General features: G+C 44.0%; 1 protein-coding gene across 1 annotated transcript in view; it reads left to right on the plus strand.

Annotated features, from left to right (window-relative positions):
• The first annotated feature begins 13,922 nt into the window (after positions 1 to 13,922).
• Positions 13,923 to 18,164, plus strand: part of LOC116981653 (coiled-coil and C2 domain-containing protein 2A-like) — a 182,031-nt gene continuing 177,789 nt past the window's right edge. Inside the window, exons 1-3 of the mRNA XM_033034740.1 lie at positions 13,923 to 14,039; positions 16,900 to 17,068; positions 17,244 to 17,380. Of these exons, the coding sequence (XP_032890631.1) occupies positions 13,923 to 14,039; positions 16,900 to 17,068; positions 17,244 to 17,380 (423 nt within the window). The remainder of the gene's footprint in view (positions 14,040 to 16,899; positions 17,069 to 17,243; positions 17,381 to 18,164) is intronic.

The following is an 18,164-nucleotide window of genomic DNA, read 5'->3' on the forward strand; positions in this document are numbered from 1 at the left end:
CCCTCTCCCTCTCCCTCTCTCTCTCCCCTCCCTCCCTCTCCAGCCGCGCCTGCGCAGTTGGGGGCTATGCGTAAGTGCATAGGGCGGGAGTTGGGGTAAAATGAGTGAATTAATAATAATCTAATATCATGGGGGGTCGTTAGTGTGTGTGTGACGCCTCTGCCCCCCCCCCCCAGCAACCACGCATTGAGGGGCTGGGACCCATTTGCTCTAATGTCTATATTACTAAAAGTCTGAACTTGACCACTTCCTGATGTTTTGTATATTGATTTTAGAAAAAACGCTGCCACTTACGGCTGTGATTTTTGGCCATCCTACGCAGGACAAGAGGATTTTTCTCATCGATTTTTTTATTTTATTTTATATACACACTTCACATTTTTCTACTCTCTACCATCTATTTTTCCACTCTTTCCCCTTTCTATTGTTTTCTTTTTCTTGTCTTGCTTACTTCCTTCTCATAACATAAAACTAGAGGTTGTACATAGAATGGATTACGGTATGACATAGTTGATGACACTGTATTGTTTTGTATTGTATTAACTTCTAATAAAATAAACAAAAAAAAAATAAAAATAAAAAAATAAAAATAAAAGCTATTAGTGTTTAAAAAATGTTGAGATTCTCTCTCCTGAAGGCCACGCCCCTTCCGGAGGGACTATAAAACCCTGTCTCTGCAAGATGGGGGAGCAAGAGGGTCACGTCTCTCAGTCTGAGCGGTGAATAACACTGAACACATGTCTACTAAACTGTGAGTGGTTTTACTGACCTGCCAGTGCCCTTAATGTGGCTTGAAAATATAGTTTGGAAATGCTAAAGCTGTGTTGCCTTTGGTTTGGAAATGCTAAAGCTGTGTTGCCTTTGGTTTGAAAATGCTAAAGCTGTGTTGCCTTTGGTTTGAAAATGCTAAAGCTGTGTTGCCTTTGGTTTGGAAATGCTAAAGCTGTGTTGCCTTTGGTTTCGAAATGCTAAAGCTGTGTTGCCTTTGGTTTGGAAATGCTAACGCTGTGTTGCCTTTGGTTTGGAAATGCTGAAGCTGTGTTGCCTTTGGTTTGGAAATGCTGAAGCTGTGTTGACTTTGGTTTGGAAATGCTAAAGCTTTGTTGCCTAATTAAAGTTGCCTTGCCCAATTAAAGTTGCCTTGCCAAATTAAAGTTGCCTTGCCTAATTAAAGTTGCCTTGCCTTCTATATAATTAAAAGTCTAATCTTGACCACTTCCTGTTTGCACTGTATATTAAATTTAGGAAAAACGCTACGATGTACGGCTGCGATTTTTGGCCATCTTACTCAAAGTCTCCCTCCGCTCATCAGGTGTCGAGGATTTTTCCCATCGATGAAAACTAAAAGAGTTATTAGTGTTTAAAAAATGTTGAGATTATCTCTCCTGTCAATCATGCCATGAAGGCCACGCCCCTTCTGGTGGGAAGGGAGAGGGACGATAAAACCCAGAAGTGTGGGCGTGGCTCAGTCTCTGCAAGATGGAGGAGGGAGAGGTCATGACTCGCTGTCTTTAGTGGCCTTGCACCCTGCTTGAAATGGTATGAAACTGCACTTGAATTAGGTGGCCTTGCACCCTGCTTGAAGTGGTAAGAAACCACTTGAATTTGGTGGCCTTGCACCCTGCTTGAAATTGAATTTCAAGGAATAGCCAGGAACTGCCAGCCCACCAGCCGTGCGTGAGTGAGCCGCCAGCACAACAGGCTTGAGTGACTGAGCCGCCAGCACAACAGGCTTGAGTGACTGAGCCGCCAGCCCAATATTCCATTCGGCCCACAATGTCCATACTAGCTCTCTGGAAACCAGTCCCTTCAGCCCACAACACCCATACAAGCGCTCCAGAAAGCACCCCCCCACCCCCCGGAATTGGTGGAGAGGTGGAGAGGTGGAATATTGCGTTTGGGGACCAGCCCTCCTGTGTGATGCTGGGGCCCAATGGGTCCCACTTAGTCTAGTATATACTAAAGTCTTCCCTTTGTTCTCAACATTCTAAATTTGGGTTGTGTCGGCTTTCTTTTCATCTCTATAATTTGTATCTTCTTACAAAACGCTTGGCCACAACCTTCCCATTTTCGCACATGCTACTCACATTTTTCCCTGGACTGGATAAACATCTTCCCGTCCCAGGGCCGGATTTACGTATAAGCTTCACAAGTTTAAGCTTAGGGTCTCGAGATCTTCAGCTTAGGGTCTCGAGATTAGGGCCTCGGCAGGGCCGGATTTACCTATAGGATTCATAGGCTGAAGCCTAGGGCCTCAAACTCTAGGGGGCCTCCGGCCAAGGTATTTTTTTCCCAGAGTAAAAAAAATCCAGAGGGATTTCCACTTTGACGGAAATTACCCGAAATTCTGGTTCCGGCCTGCTGAAAGTTTTGAGGGGAAGCTGGTGACGCAGTAACAACGCAAAATGACGCTGTCTCTCCGCGCGTGTGCAGTGGGCCCGGGCGGGTTCAGATCTCCATTTGCACTCCACACAATCACCTCGATGCCTCTTGTCTACTCCAGGTAAGTAGTGGAATATTACGTTGCGGGAGTGCCCGTTTCTCCGGGCTGGGGGGGAGGGGGATTGGCGGCGGTGTCTGCGGCGCAGAGTCAGAGCCTCGCTGCGTGTGAGGGAGAGAGGGGGGGATGTGAGAGGGGGAATGGGAGGTTTGAGACAGAGGGGGGAGAGAGCGAGGGGGAGAAAGAGGGGGAAGGGGAGAGAACGATGGGGAGGGAGAGAGAGGTGAAGGGAGTGGGAGGGGGAAGGAGGAGGGGGGAGAGGGGAGAGGGAAAGGGGGATTATCTTTAGTGAGATTGCAAAATTAAGGTAGGTTTTAGAGCAATTATATTTTCTCCTCCATATGAATAATATCAAACAATTGGAACTGCTTTCTTTTCCTTGATAACAATACTGAAAAATACGTATTCCATGGTTTGTGACATTAGTTTGCATCATATTTTTAATGTGCACCCACTAACACAGTCGAACAGTAACAGGCAATCAAATCAACACACAAAACATTTTCTAAAAAAAGGTTTTATTTACTGCAAAAACTTACGGTATTTTATTTGTAGTGTTTGCTTGCTCCTTTATAACATTTTACATGATATTTTACAGTACAACTTGATTATTAAAACAAGGACAGCTTTATTCTTGATTTAAAAAAATGTATACAACAGTGACCCCAATCATACCATTCCAACCACTCATTACTCTTGACTCAACCAAAATTATTTCTGAAATATTGGTCATAAATCTGGGGCAAAAATGCTCCAAAATAAGGCTCAGAATGCACCAGAGAGCATCTAAAACCCCAGAGCTTCCAGGGCCCTTAAGCAGGCCCTGGACCCCGGCCGCAAGGATCTTTCAGCTTCGCACTTGTGATATGCGCTGTGTGCACTTATTTCACATAACATTTTTGTAATCCTGCCATGCCACCCCCCCCCTTTATGAAAAGCTTCATACGGGCCTGGTGTATAATATTTTTGACATGGAAATGGCCTTTCTTACATATGCTGTCACAACGCACTGTAGTCTCTAAGCAACACTGCAGTAATTTTCCTTTCCCTCCATTTCAGAATAATAGTGTTTTAGGCCGATAACTCGACACTAGCACTGGCAATAAATAAAAAGCGCAGCTTTCCAGCCCTTATCTCATTGGCCACGCTCGGCTCAGTGTCAATCTGGTGGACTCTTCCTTCTTCCTCTCGTCGTGGGGGTGGGGGATTGGGAGGGGCCTCACAAGTGGAATAGCCTAGGGCCTCTCTTCACTAAATCCGGCCCTGCGCATTCCAACCTATATTTCCAGCGTTTTTTGTTGTTTTAAAAAATATATTTTTATTAGAAGCAATGTACAGTCATATAAACCATGGCATATAACATAATACATTTTGTGTACAACTTCTTGTTTTAAATTTAACAATATAAAAATAATAAATGCAAGAAAAGAAGAAAAAAGAAGAGATTAAGGAAAGTAGTGATGTGTAGGCCCCAGAAGTTAACAATTGGTAATTTGTGAATAGATAGAGAGAAAGAGCCCATAGAGATGTAGAAAAAAAGAAAAGACCCGAAAGGAAGAGCAAAAAAAAAGAAATTGAAAAAAAAGTGGGAAGAGAAGAAAAAAAAAGAAAAGAAAAAAACGAACAGAAAAGAAAAGGGATATACCTACTTCATATCTTTCCACACCCCTCACCCATTTCTTAAACGGTTAATTACCAGAGTTATGTTGCACCATATTATACGTAATAAATCGATGAAAGGAGACCATATCTTTAAGAATTGTTCTGATTTTCCTGCTAGAACGAATCTCATATCTTCGAGATGTAACATTGCCGACATGCTTGTGATCCACATTTTCAGCGTCGGGGTGGGTGCATTTTTCCAAAATTTGAGTATAAGTTTTTTTGCCGTTATCAAACCATAGTTAAGGAAACAATTTTGAAATGAAGTTAGCTCATAGCGGGCTTCCATTGTTCCGAAAATAATCAATTCTGATCATAATCAATAATCAATCCTCTCTAGCACCCCCCCTTCCTTTCTACCCCCTCCCTCTCTACCCACTCCCTCTCTGCCCCCCCACTCTCTGCCCCCCTCCCTATCTGCCCCCCTCCTTCTCTGCCCCCTTCCCTCTCTGCTCCCCCTCCATCTCTGCCCCCTCCCTCTCTGTCCCCCTCTCCCTTTCTACCCCCTCCTCCTCCCGGGACTGGTGAGTATTGGGATCTATGGGTGAGCCTTGCGTTTGGGGACCAGCCCTCCCCTGTGACACCGCGCGCCCCTCTACCCCTCAATCTCTACCCCCGTCCCCCTCCCCCTCCCTTTACCCTCCCTCTCTACCCCCCTCACCCTCTCCCTCTCTACTCCTTCCCTCTCCCTCTCTAACCGCGCCTGCGCAGTTGGGGGCTAAGCGTGAGTTGATAGGGCGGGGGATGGGGAAAAGGTGCAAATGAGTAATATTAATATAATATCAAGGGGAGGGGTTAGTGTGTGTGGGGGATGGTTAGTGTGTGTGTGACACAGCAGGCCGCCATTCCCCCCACCCCGCAACCGCGCGTTGAGGGGACGGGACCCAACGGGTCCCACGTGGTCTAGTATTATACTAAAACTCTTCCCTTTGTTCTCACCATTCTAAATATCTGGTATGCAGGGTTGTGTTGGCTTTCTTTTAATCTCCTTAATTTGTAACTTCTTCCAAATGCCAGGCCACATCCTTCCCATTTTCACACATGCTACTCACATTTTTTCAGCCGACCAGATACATATCTTCCCTTCGCATTTCAACCTATATTTAACAAATTACTAACCTTTTAAAAACAGCTTCAAAATATTAAAGTTTTCAATGTTCTCATTTAGAAGAAAAAAATTCCGACTGACGTCACAATTAACTCCCAAGGCATGACGGGCACTCAAGCGCACGAAGCAAAAAAATTGAGACTGTTGTCAGAATGGAACACTGCGCGCGGGAGGGGCACTCATGCGCTCCAAACCCCCAAAAAATCTGACTGACGTCAGAACAGGACACTCTGTGTGGAAGGGGCACTCAAGCGCACAAAACACAAACAAATCAGGGCCGGTCTGAGTACTACAACCAGGCTGAGTTCCAGGCCCTGGCGCTGCTCTACGACCTGTGTAGGTGCTGCGGCAGGGAATGGGAGGAGAGGAGGATGAGGGAAATGAGGAGGGGGAGATGGGGTGGGGTCTCTACCCACCTACCTCTCTGACCCTCTCCCTCTAACCTCCCTCTCTACTCCTCTCCCTCTCCCTCTACTCCCTTGAAAAAGTTACTTTTCTTAACTACTAAACCAGGTTCGCTTCTTAATAAACAGACACCACACAAACTGTTTGGTAGACCAGTTCAAAACTTTACTTAACATCGGCCGATGGAAGGGAGGGAGAACTCCAGTCAAGTGACCAACACAGACACTTGACTGCTCAGCCCACCTCGCTGAACAACAGAATTACATTGCATTAAATAGGATTTTTTTGTCCCCTTAGCACATTTCACAGACATTAGTCATGGTCAGAGGTACAGGAAAAGGTTTCCACAGAATGCATCACATCAAAGGCCTTTTGTTTACATGTTACAAGATAACATTGGCCATTTGGTTTACGACATTTTATCTTTCCACTTCCCTGGTTCCTCTCTCGTCGTTCATAAACATTGGCCATTTGGATAATGCCATTTTATCTTCACAGAGATCACCCTAGCTCTTTCGCTGCTTCCTCGCTGTCATTTGGTCCCTCATAAACATAGGCCATTTGGTTTATGGCATCTTACTTCAAAGATGTGACTAGCTGTTTCTTTCTCTGTCACTTCCTCACTTGGGAGACAATGTTATAGGATTTATTATCTCACACACCCGCAACCTGAGGCAAGCCTAATTTGAGACTATATATAAGCTGTAAGCTAGCCCAGAAGCCAATTTAATATCTTCTTATATTTTTAACTAAAATTCGGCTTCATCATTCCATCCTTTTATCAAAATTTTGATAACAACTACAGTCCTTGCTGAGTACATACGAAAGACCATAAGCATCTCATCAGACAAATTAATAGTACACTAGTAACACAATCAATTCATAGTGGACAATCGTTCCACAAGTCCCTCCAAACATTTTAAATGGCCACCAACCTCCCCCGGACGTGACACTAAGATACTACCATAGGACAGGAAAAGGATCATAAAAATTGTTCAGCGTTTATTCGGCTTCGCTTGGAATTCCCCGTGTGCTGGTGTAACTGGTTCATGCTTCTCTTGTGTGGCACTGCATTTGCAACATAACAATGCCCTGTCACACATATACTGTTTCCTAAAAATACACCAGTGCCTTGGTTGTGGCAAAAACAGGTAGATTTAACTGGCCTTTGCAGACCTCTTACTGTCTGTAGTCAGGGTATCTTTGCTGCGCTTGTCATGTTTGACTTCAATCTTGTTTAAAAGGAGGTGTGTACCATCCTTTAAATGTGGGTTAGTCCGCAAGCTTGCCATTCTGAAGAAAGTTCAGTCCATGTGGGCTGGGCCACCCCAGAATAAAGGGAGCATCAATAGCCCATCGTCCTTGTTTCCACAAACTGTTCACAGTCAATCAAATGTATCCAGCGACGATGATCTTCAATCTTTACAGCAGTTCATGTTGTTAGCAACACTTGGTTGTTCTTTTCAATACAGTCTCAATTTTTTCTTGTCCCAGCACCATCATCGTATAGCTTTTATGGCCTTGGTCACTGGTTTCCAGCAAAAACTCCTCCAACCTGGGAATGTAGATCTGACAAGACATGGGTTAATTGCCGTCCATACATAATTAGTTAATTGCCCAGGGCCTGTAGGTGGCTTCCCCCCACTCTCCAGGGGGTGGACGCAGCAGCTTTTCCTGTATCAATAAAAAGCTGTAAATCTTGTTCCCAGCTGAGTTTCTCCAGCACTTTTGTCTTCCTTTGATCCTCCAGTATCTCAGTTCCTTCTTAACACATCCCTGTGAACTTATTCTTTAATCCAATTATATCCGAAGAGGCTCTCCCCACCTAAATATTCAATTCTCCAAATATGTTCTCTTCCCCAATCTACTTTATCTTCTCACCTTTCATCCCTCATTGTGAGTTCCCTCAAACCCCCTTTTGTAAGTCATAATACAATTTTTCATCTACCATCATTTCCCTCAAACAGCCCATGCTTCAAAATCTTTTTGTTTGCTTGAAAACAGTAATCTTGCTTCATTTGCATTTTAAAAGACAACGTCTGTTATCATATCAAAACAATCTTTCCCAAAAGAACTCACTCAGAATCAGTAATCAATAATACATTTTCTTTTTCTCTGTAATTTTGACATTTCCAATCTCATTTAACACTTTAATCGGGATGAGTCTTTTTTTTTTTTTAACTTGGTTCAAAAGATTTATAATCAACCAACATTTTATCATTCGAGTATAGCTCCGCCCCCCCATTCATGCCTGTATCTTAACGGAGCACACCATAAACTGTCCATTTGCATTTTAAAGGACAACCTTCTTAAAGACACACAACCTTGCTCATTGCTTCGAATTTCACACATTCCACATACAAAAAACATTGCTTTACAAGCAGTACATATACAAAAACATTGTTTTACCAGCAGTATATAATATTTTATCTTCAAAGACGTCTCTTTGGAATTTACTTTCCCTTTTTCTGACAAGACTTCTGTTTACCAAAATCCTGGTTACCTAACCCTAATTGGACATTGATCCAGATCATGATTAGTCAGACTCCCCTTGACTTTTCAGTCTCCCTAGCTCTTTCCTCATTTCTCCATCAAATTTCCCTTCATCCCCAATTTTTTTATAACATAGTTGCCTGTCAGAAAAAGGATTTACCTCCTGGGTAATTTTGTTTTGCAATCCCCATTGACTCTTTCCACCATCCCAGATGCCTGTGGGTGGTGTATACAGTGAAATTGCAGTCGAATATTAAAATGTGCACATATTTCCTTATTAATAGTGGTTAAAATGAGGACCATTGTCTGAACTTATGGCAGTAGGTAGGCCAAACCTGGGAATAACTTCTCTTAACAACAATGTTACCATAGTTTCAGCAGTATTATTAGTGGTTGGTAGAGCTTCATTCCACCTGCTAAATAAATCTAAAATCACTAAGCAATATTTATAACACTGGGCCCTTGGCATTTCAATAAAATCAATCTGTATAAATTCAAACGATCGTGATGGCAATGGCGTCACCCCTGAGGGTATCTTAATTGATTTGCCTTGATTACTTTGTTGGCAAATTTTACATTCAGAGGCCTGCCACCACATTTCCTTTGTTATCCTATCATTCCCTCCTTACCAGCATGGGTAAGACGAGTAAAAATGTATCGAATACACCAACTTGTCCAAGCGGGGTGTGCTGAATCAATGGCATTGCCCCCCTGTTTCCATAGTTATTATTATATATGAGAGGCGTCCCTCTGTAATGTACATACCTCCTTCATGTTTGGCAGGACCGTTCTATTTGCTAGCGTCTGTTTACGTGCTGTCACTACACATTTGGATGTACAGGCTGCCTGTTTGGATACACTATCGGCAACGCATTGCCTTTTGCTATAGAGTCCCCAGCACCAGTGTGTGCAGTACATTTAATAATGACCAGCTGTTCTGGTAGCATCAATGCCTTAAACAAATTACGCACAGAAAGGCATTCCCCTGCTCCCAATCCTGGGGAGCTTTGTAAGGTCAGAACTTCAAGGTATAGGGATGTTACTGACGGAACTGTCCCAGGTAAAGATGCCATTGCTACTGGTAGGGCATAGGGAGGTGGACATCTCCCAAGATTATCTAACTCCTCATCTTCATTACCAAATAGGGTCGTCGTGCCAGACATGAAGTCTCCTCCAGAGGATTTACCAGTACTGGGTTTATTTTTTACTAACCATCATCTGTTTCTCACCTCCTGTTTGTCTTTTAATTCTTTTCTCTTGTTCCTCTGCCCACTGGCATTCTAGTTGCAATACGTTCCATCCTTTCCGAGTGCTATCCTTGTTTCTTAACTCTATCCCCTTACATACAGTATCCATCCAACTTCAAACTCTATACTCTCCTCATGCTTCTTCACTGCTTCTGCTTCCCATGTTTTAATTCCTTTCTTCCATTTCTTTCCTGCCTTCCTTTCCCATATAAATGTCTCTACATTCCATGTTCCCCCTACTGGCCAGGCTTCATCCCCTAACCGTTTGGTCAACTTGTAACTTAACATTCTAAATATCTTATTATACTTATGATTCAAATAACACATATGTTGGACTGTTATCCAGAGCATTCCCCATAGATAGATAGAGAGAAAGAAAACAGACTTCTTAATTCCGAATCGTTCCAAATATATCAACCAGGCCGACTTGCTACTCGAGACCCCAGTTTCTCAATTTGGCTGACTTTTTAACTCTTTAATATACGACCCAAGTGTCTCAACGAAGCCGACTCGCTAACCGAGACCCCCTGTTTCTCAACCTGGCAGACCTAAAATAAGCCCCAGGTGTCTCAACAAAGCAGACCCGCGAACCGGGACCCCCGTTTCTCAACCTGGCAGACTCCTTACTCTTTAATATACAACGCCACTTATTTCTCAACCCGACAACCCTTCGGATGTCTCAATAAGCCAGACGCACACCTCAACCCCCGTATCTCAACCCGACAAATCACGGATATCTCAACGAGGCTGATGAGCCCTTTGTAGAGAGAGAGAAAAAGAGAAAACAAAGAGAGATAGACAGAGAGAGAGAGAAAGAGAAACTGCTCAAGTCCTTCTTAAAAATATACACAGGCCCTTCTTAAAAATACATACACAATTCTGTCTTAAAAATACATACACAATCCCTTCTTAAACAAAATCCCCATATAAAGCCCAACTGGTCTTACCTTTGTCTGTTTCTAAGAACCTCGGCAGGGAACCAATTCAATGTCTGATGAAGGATCACAGATGTTCCCGGGAGTTTCTAGGGAGTCGGTCTTACAAGGGGGCCGATAGAGCTCAGTTATCTCCCATCCAATCCCGGCAACCTCTGCAACCTCTTGCACAGTCAGCTGTTGATGTGGTCCCAGCGAGGCCTGCATAACTACGCCAATGAAAAAGTTACTTTTCTTAACTACTAAACCAGGTTCGCTTCTTAATAAACAGACACCACACAAACTGTTTGGTAGACCAGTTCAAAACTTTACTTAACATCGGCCGATGGAAGGGAGGGAGAACTCCAGTCAAGTGACCAATACAGACACTTGACTGTGCTCAGCCCACCTCGCTGAACAACAGAATTACATTGCATTAAATAGGGTTTTTTTGTCCCCTTAGCACATTTCACAGACATTAGTCATGGTCAGAGGTACAGGAAAAGGTTTCCACAGAATGCATCACATCAAAGGCCTTTTGTTTACATGTTACAAGATAACATTGGCCATTTGGTTTACGACATTTTATCTTTCCACTTCCCTGGTTCTTCTCTTGTCCTTCATAAACATTGGCCATTTGGATAATGCCATTTTATCTTCACAGAGATCACCCTAGCTCTTTCGCTGCTTCCTCGCTGTCATTTGGTCCCTCATAAACATAGGCCATTTGGTTTATGGCATCTTACTTCAAAGATGTGACTAGCTGTTTCTTTCTCTGTCACTTCCTCACTTGGGAGACAATGTTATAGGATTTATTATCTCACACACCCGCAACCTGAGGCAAGCCTAATTTGAGACTAAATATAAGCTGTAAGCTAGCCCAGAAGCCAATTTAATCCAATCCAATCCAATCCAACTTTATTTGTTAAGCACTTTAAGACAACCAATGTTGACCAAAGTGCTGTACAGAAGAACAAACAAGGACTACATAAACAAACAACGATCACATGACATACATAAGCAGCTCACATAAGGCGCATAAATCACATATGAAGTACAACAATAAATCAAAATTTTAACTAAAATTCGGCTTTATCACCCTCCTCCTCCCTCTCCCTCTACCCCTTCCCCCTCCCTCTCTACCCCCTCACCCTCCCTCTCTACCCCCTCTCCACCCTCTCTACCCCTCCCCCTCCCTCTCTACCCCTCCCCCTCCCTCTCTACCCCCTCCCTCTACCCCATCCTCTCTCTCCACCCTCTCCTCTTCCTCTCTACCTCCTCCCTCTCTATCCCTCCCCCTCTCTTTCTACCCCCTCCTCTCCCCCTCCCCCTCTACCCCTCCATCTCTACCCCTCCCTCTCTACCCCCTCTCTACCCCCTCCAAACCCCTCTCTTCCCCTTACCCCTCCCTCTCTACCCCCTCCCACTACCTCTTTCCCCACTACCCCCTCCCTCTCTGCCCCCTCCCTCTCTGCCCCCCTCTCTGCCCCCTCACTCTCTGCCTCCCTCCCTCTCTGCCCCCTTCCCTCTCTGCCCCCCTCCCTCTCTACCCCCCTCCCTCTCTACCACCACTACCTCTCTACCCCCCTCCCTCTCTAGAGAGTGGTGAGTATTGGGACCTATGGGTGAATGGCGGAGTATTGCGTTCGGGGACCAGCCGTGGTCCTGTGACGCCGTGCGCCCCCCCCCCCACCCCTCAATCTGTACCCCCTCCCTCTCCCTCTTTTCCTCCCGTCTCCCTTCCTCTTCCCTCCCTCTCCACCCCACTCACCGTCTCCCTCTCTACCCCCTCCCCATCCCTCTCTACCCATCCTCCCTCTCCATCTCTAGCCGTACCTGTGCAGTTGGGGGCTATGCGTGAGTGGATAGGGCGGGGGATGGTGAAAAGGAGCAAATTAATAATATTAATATAATATCAAGGGGGCGGGGTTCAGTGTGTGTGTGTGTGGGGGGTGATTAGTGTGTGTGTGTGTGTGTGTGACGCCGCAGGCCGCCCCCCCACCCGCAAAGTGGGGGGGCGGGTGGGGGGACGGGACCCAACGGGTCCCACTTGCTCTAGTATTAAACTGAAACTCTTCCCTTTGTTCTCAACATTCTAAATGCCTGTGTGTATGCAGGGTTGTGTTGGCTTTCTTTTAATCTCCTTAATTTGTAACTTCTTCCAAACGCTAGGTCACAGCCTTCCCATTTTCACACTTGCTACTCACAATTTTTCAGCCGACCGGATACATATCTTCCCGTCGCATTTCAACCTATATTTAACAAATTACTAACCTGTTAAAAACAGCTTAAAAATATTAAAGTTTTCAACGTTCTCATTTAGAAGAAAAAAATTCCGACTGACGTCACAATCAACTCCCAAGACACAACAGGACACTCCGTGTGGGAGGGGCACTCAAGCGCTCAAAACATAAACAAATCAATCCACTCACAAGTCGGGTCCTCGGGTCGACGCCCGCCCGCTGCCTGGTGGGGAGAATGCTGCCGTGGGCCAAACCCGGCGACTGGGTTAGGCTGGACCAGAGCCTGGAGCTGGAGTGAGGAGCGAGCTCGGGGCTTGGGATGGGTCCGTGACCGGCACCGAAAAATAAGCTGCCGGTGGAACCAAGGGCGAGCTGGGGTGAGGGACGAGCCCGGAGATGAAGTCGGGGGCTTCCCGGTGATGAAGTCGGGGCCTGGACTGGAGACCATGCGGAGGCCGAGCTGACGGCTGAAGTCTACAGCCAGGGCCGGGCTGAGTACGAGAACCAGGCCGAGTTCCAGGCCCAACGGGTCCCACTTGGTTTAGTTAGTTAGTAAAAAAACCTAACAAGATATGCAAAAGAAGATGTTCAGATACTTTTTTTTAATATGTTGTCATACAAAGGGATTAGATGGCTATTCATTAATATTTGATGGTAGAGATTTGATATTGGTGATAATTAAAAATTAGCATTGTTTTAACAAAGTAATTATACAATGTTCACCCTTGATTTAACATAGAACGATACAGCACAGGAACAGGATCTTTGGCCTACAAAGTCTATGTCAAACATGATGCCACATTAAACTAATCTCTGCCTGCATGTGATCCATATCTTTTCATTCCCTGCATATATTAATGTGTCTACCTAAAAAGCCTCTTAAATGCCTCTATCGCATCTTCCTCCATCACCACGCCTGGCAGTGCATTCCAGGCACCCACCACTCTCTGTGTAAAAAAGACACCCCATACATCTACTTTAAACTTTCCTCTCACTTTAAAGTTATGCCCTCTAGTCCAGGGGTCGGCAACTTTGTTCTGCATAGGGTGGCATGTCAGTGAACGGATGGCGGGCCACATCTACCACGTGTTCACATAGATCCCGCTCCCATCCCGCCCCGGATGGCAGGCATCAAATCACATGTTCACATGGATTCCACCCTTTTGAGGACGCCACCTGGAGCACTGGCCCCTAGTTACAGGTGCTCAGAAACATGGCGTACCTAAGGTCCATTGCGTTGGGTGGCTCAAATACTCACACTCACTCGTCCCCGGCCTATTGACAACCCCAATCCCGACAGTGAAGCCCAGAGACAGAAGGTTCACGGCCGTGCTGGCGGCTTTGCGCAGGATGCGGTTCAGCCAGAGCTCGGCCAGAACTCGGCCCCGCTCGGGCGCTCGGCGGTTCTGCAATTGTGGCCACCAGCGCAGGCCTCCTTGCGTCACCGTGTCTGGGCGCCTCGGGCTGGTACTGGAGATGAAGGAAGTCTGCAGGCCAGATGACTATGGGAAAAAAAATACACCTGCGGGCCGGATGATTTCGTGTCACGGGCCGCATTCGGCCCGGGGGCCGTAGGTTGCCAACCCCTGCTCTGGTCTTTGACATTTCCTCCCTGGGAAAATAAGTTCTGTGTCTATCCTATCTATGTTTCTCATAATTTTATATACTTCTACCCTCAACTTCAGATCTTCCAGAGAATCCAAGTATGTCGCACCTTTTCTTATAGCTCACCTACTCTAATTCAAGCAATATTCTGGTAAACTACTTCTGCACCCTCTCCAAAGCCTCCACATGCTTCCTGTAATTGGAAAAACAAAGTTGATATTTCATGTTGATGACCTTTCACCAGAACTGGAAAACGTGAGAGATTTAACATTCTATAGCAAGTGCAGAGCTAAGGGCATATAATAGGATGAATATCAAATGGAAAGATCGATAGGATTGATGACAGGAGCGATTAATTTATGATGGGATGATGGTCCAAATGGAAATGAAAATTGACATAGGCAGTCAGGCGCATTGAGCTTTGAAGGAAGGAGCTTAGGTCACAATGGCAAAGGAAGCAATAGTTAATAACTAGACTAAGTGGGACCTGTTAGGTCCCAGCATCACACGGGAGGGCTGGTCACCCAACGCAATATTCCACCTTTCCACTAATTCCAATATTGCTCGCCAGTCGGCGTGGGGGGGGGGCTTTCTGTTGCGTTAGTATGGGTGTTGTGGGCCGAAGGTACTGGTTTCCAGAGGGCTAGTATAGACATTGTGGGCTGAATGGATTCTTGGGCTGGCAGCTCAGTCACTGAGGCCTGGCAGCTCAGTCACTGAGGCCTGGCAGTACAGTCACTCAGACCTGGCAGGCTGGCAGCTGAGAAATTGCCAGAAATTCTGCCCACAACAGGTGACAGACTGAGGGAGAAAGGGGAGAGGGTGGACTGAATGGATTATTGGGCTGGCAGTTCAGTCACTTACGGATGGTGGGCTGGCAGTTCACTTACTCACGGCTCGTGGGCTGGCAGTGCAGTCACTCACGCCAGGTACGCTGGCAGTTCACTCAGTCACTCCTCCCTTCAGCTCCCCCTCCCCTACTCTGCTCCTTGTCATTCACACACACACACACACAGACTCACTCAAACAAACACACACACAGACTCACTCTCACACACAGACTAATTCACACACACACACAGACTCATTCACACACACACACAGACTCACTCACACACAGACTCATTCACACACACACAGACTCATTCACACATACATACACGTGCACACACACACATTCACACACACACACAGACTCATTCACCGTAAATGACGTAATCGGCGCCATCTTGCAGCTAAGCGAAAATCGCAGAATGAGCGCCAATTTTGAAATTAAACACAGTCCTGATCTAATAAAATGTTTATTCACGCTTTATCCATCCGAAAATGGCCATTTGGGTTGCCAAAATTTGCACTTCCAATATTCACAAATTGTCACGAAGAAATGTAGGTACAGAATAAAGTTTGCTCTCAGGGAATTTATGTGGGAGAACTAAATAAATAAAGATATATATTTTTAACTTTTGATATATGTACAGATGACTTGACTTCTTGTTACAGAAAATCATGATTTGGACAATTTTGTAGAAACCCTCTGCATGTGATGTGGGGGCCATCAGGATAGCTACAGCAAAAACATTGTCAGTGCCAGCCACATGTGAAAGCAGAGGTTCCAATGTAAGGTTGAACTAGTTATTGGTGCTGGTAGATTGTAAAGTGTCCGATCAAAAGATGTGTTGCTCAAGCTTAGATGGAGAAATATTCATTCTCAGTGCAAATGTATGACACTTCTTCTGAAATTGAGGTCTGAATAGAAATTATTTATCAAGTACTGTCAGTATTCTTGCTGTTCTCCACAGTGGTTTCTCCCTGTTAATATGCTAATGTACTTGGTGCTTTTTCTTTCATTCTAGCTTAATATGTTTTTTTTGCAGAAACAGATGGGACAACTGTAGGGACAGAGTAAAAGACTGCTACTCTTGGCAAGCAACTGGCAAAGTTCCATAGATATTTCATGTCCAAGTGCAAATGGGGAAATTACTTTATTACTAACTCGTTCTGGATGTCCATCACTGTTTGCCTGATGGTCTGCATAATTAACAAACAGATATGAGAAAATTGAGTTGAATGGAGTATATCTTGATCAAGGATGTAAAAAGGACTCTAAGGATAACAAAAGCTTACCTTTAAGCGTTTAAAGATAAAAGCACAGGAGAATAGATTTCAATAGGTTGTCCAGAGTAAGGTATGCTGAAGAAATAAGTTATGGATAAGAATGCTGGTGGAAAATACACTGGTAACCATGAGGGGGAAAAAAAAATTGAGGGAAAGATAGTCATGCAAAGGAAAAAGGTTAGAATGATCAAGATTTTTCTTAATTGATGATTTTCTTTCCTGTGATGGATATATGCTCAGTGGAAAAATGCAATCGGGTGCACACACACTCAGTGTGCATGAGTAATAAGCAGAAGGCGGAATTATGTGTCCAATTATATGGTTATATGGTTAATGTGATAATTTGAGTGCGAAGTACTTTCAGGGCATTCCATTTTCTTTGCACTTATTTAGTGACCAAAGAGGAAGAACAGCTTTATTCACTTATATAAATATCAAATGTCTGAACTGAATATAATACAAATTGTGTTAAGTTCTGGCCTTAGTTACTACTGTGTTTCATTTTATCATTAATTTGATCAAATTTTGGCACTGAGCACAATTTAATTGTACTAGATTAACAAAAACAATGATTTTTAAAACTCGTCCACATATTTTACTTCTTCAGGAAGAGCCAGAGAATGAAATGGAAAATGCCAGCAGAATGTCAGAAGAAAAAGCCAAATTTGACTTGTATATAAATGAACAGATAATTGAAAGGATACCTGCTAAATATGAAAATGAAAAATTACGGAGAGAAAGGAATATAAATCTTTTCAACCCAAGTACATCAGAAGGTATATTAAAAAGACTGTTTATATTTTGAATAGAATTGTCATCGTATTATACAAGGAACAATATATTCTTATGATATTTTTCATACCACTGTTCAACAATGAAAAATAATGATTGCTTAATCAAATAATTAACTTTCAAAAAATTGTAAGTATATCAAATTATTTTTTTCTTTAGTCCCTGTAAGTAGCAAGCTTCCAAGAGGCATTGCACCTCGCATCTTGAAGGATGAAGGGTTTTATGTCAGTCAGAAACCAGACGTTTTGAAAAAAATAGTTAACAAAATGGAGAATCGTCTACTTGTGCAAGGCGAGGTAACTTGGTAAATATGTCTTTATTATCTATTCCTGTGGATAGAACCCATGAGAGTAAATGGAAAATGACAAGCTGAACTGCAATGGTTCTTCCCAAGAGTAAGAAGGGCAACAATATATAGCTGAATAGGAGAGAAAATATAGGACATATTAATTCATACTTTGAGCCAGTTCCATCATTTATCAATGTTTAAGATTGATTTCTACCACAGTTCCATCTGCCTATCTTTGTGTCTGTCACTTGCCTAACAAAACCTATCAATCTTGGGCGAGAAAATTTCAGTTGATCTACCATTATCAGCCTTATGGGTGAAATAGTTTTAAATTCCTAATATTCTCTACATGAGAATGCACTTCATATTTCACTTCAAATAATCTAGCTAACTTTAAAATGATCTCCACTTCCATTGCAATACCCCACCAGAGGAAATAGTTTCTCTGTATCGTAATCATTTAAAATCCCTCAGATCACCATGAAACCATCTCAGCCTGAGGGATAAAAAACTTTATATAGCCTGTCCTCATGGTTTAACATTTTGAGCTTGACAGGCAATATATCAATAGACAATAGGTGCAGGAGTAGGCCATTCGGCCCTTCGAGCCTGCACCGCCATTCAATGTGATCATGGCTGATCATCCCCAATCAGTACCTAGTTCCTGCCTTCTCCCCATATCCCTTGACTCCGCTATCTTTAAGAGACGCCCCACTGGAACTTTTAATAAATCGCAACAAAATCTTCCTCTGATTAGGCTTATTTTCTTCAGACTTTGAATCAGCATTTGC

Source organism: Amblyraja radiata, chromosome 15 (genome assembly GCF_010909765.2).
Source record: "Amblyraja radiata isolate CabotCenter1 chromosome 15, sAmbRad1.1.pri, whole genome shotgun sequence".
Lineage (NCBI taxonomy): Eukaryota > Metazoa > Chordata > Chondrichthyes > Rajiformes > Rajidae > Amblyraja > Amblyraja radiata.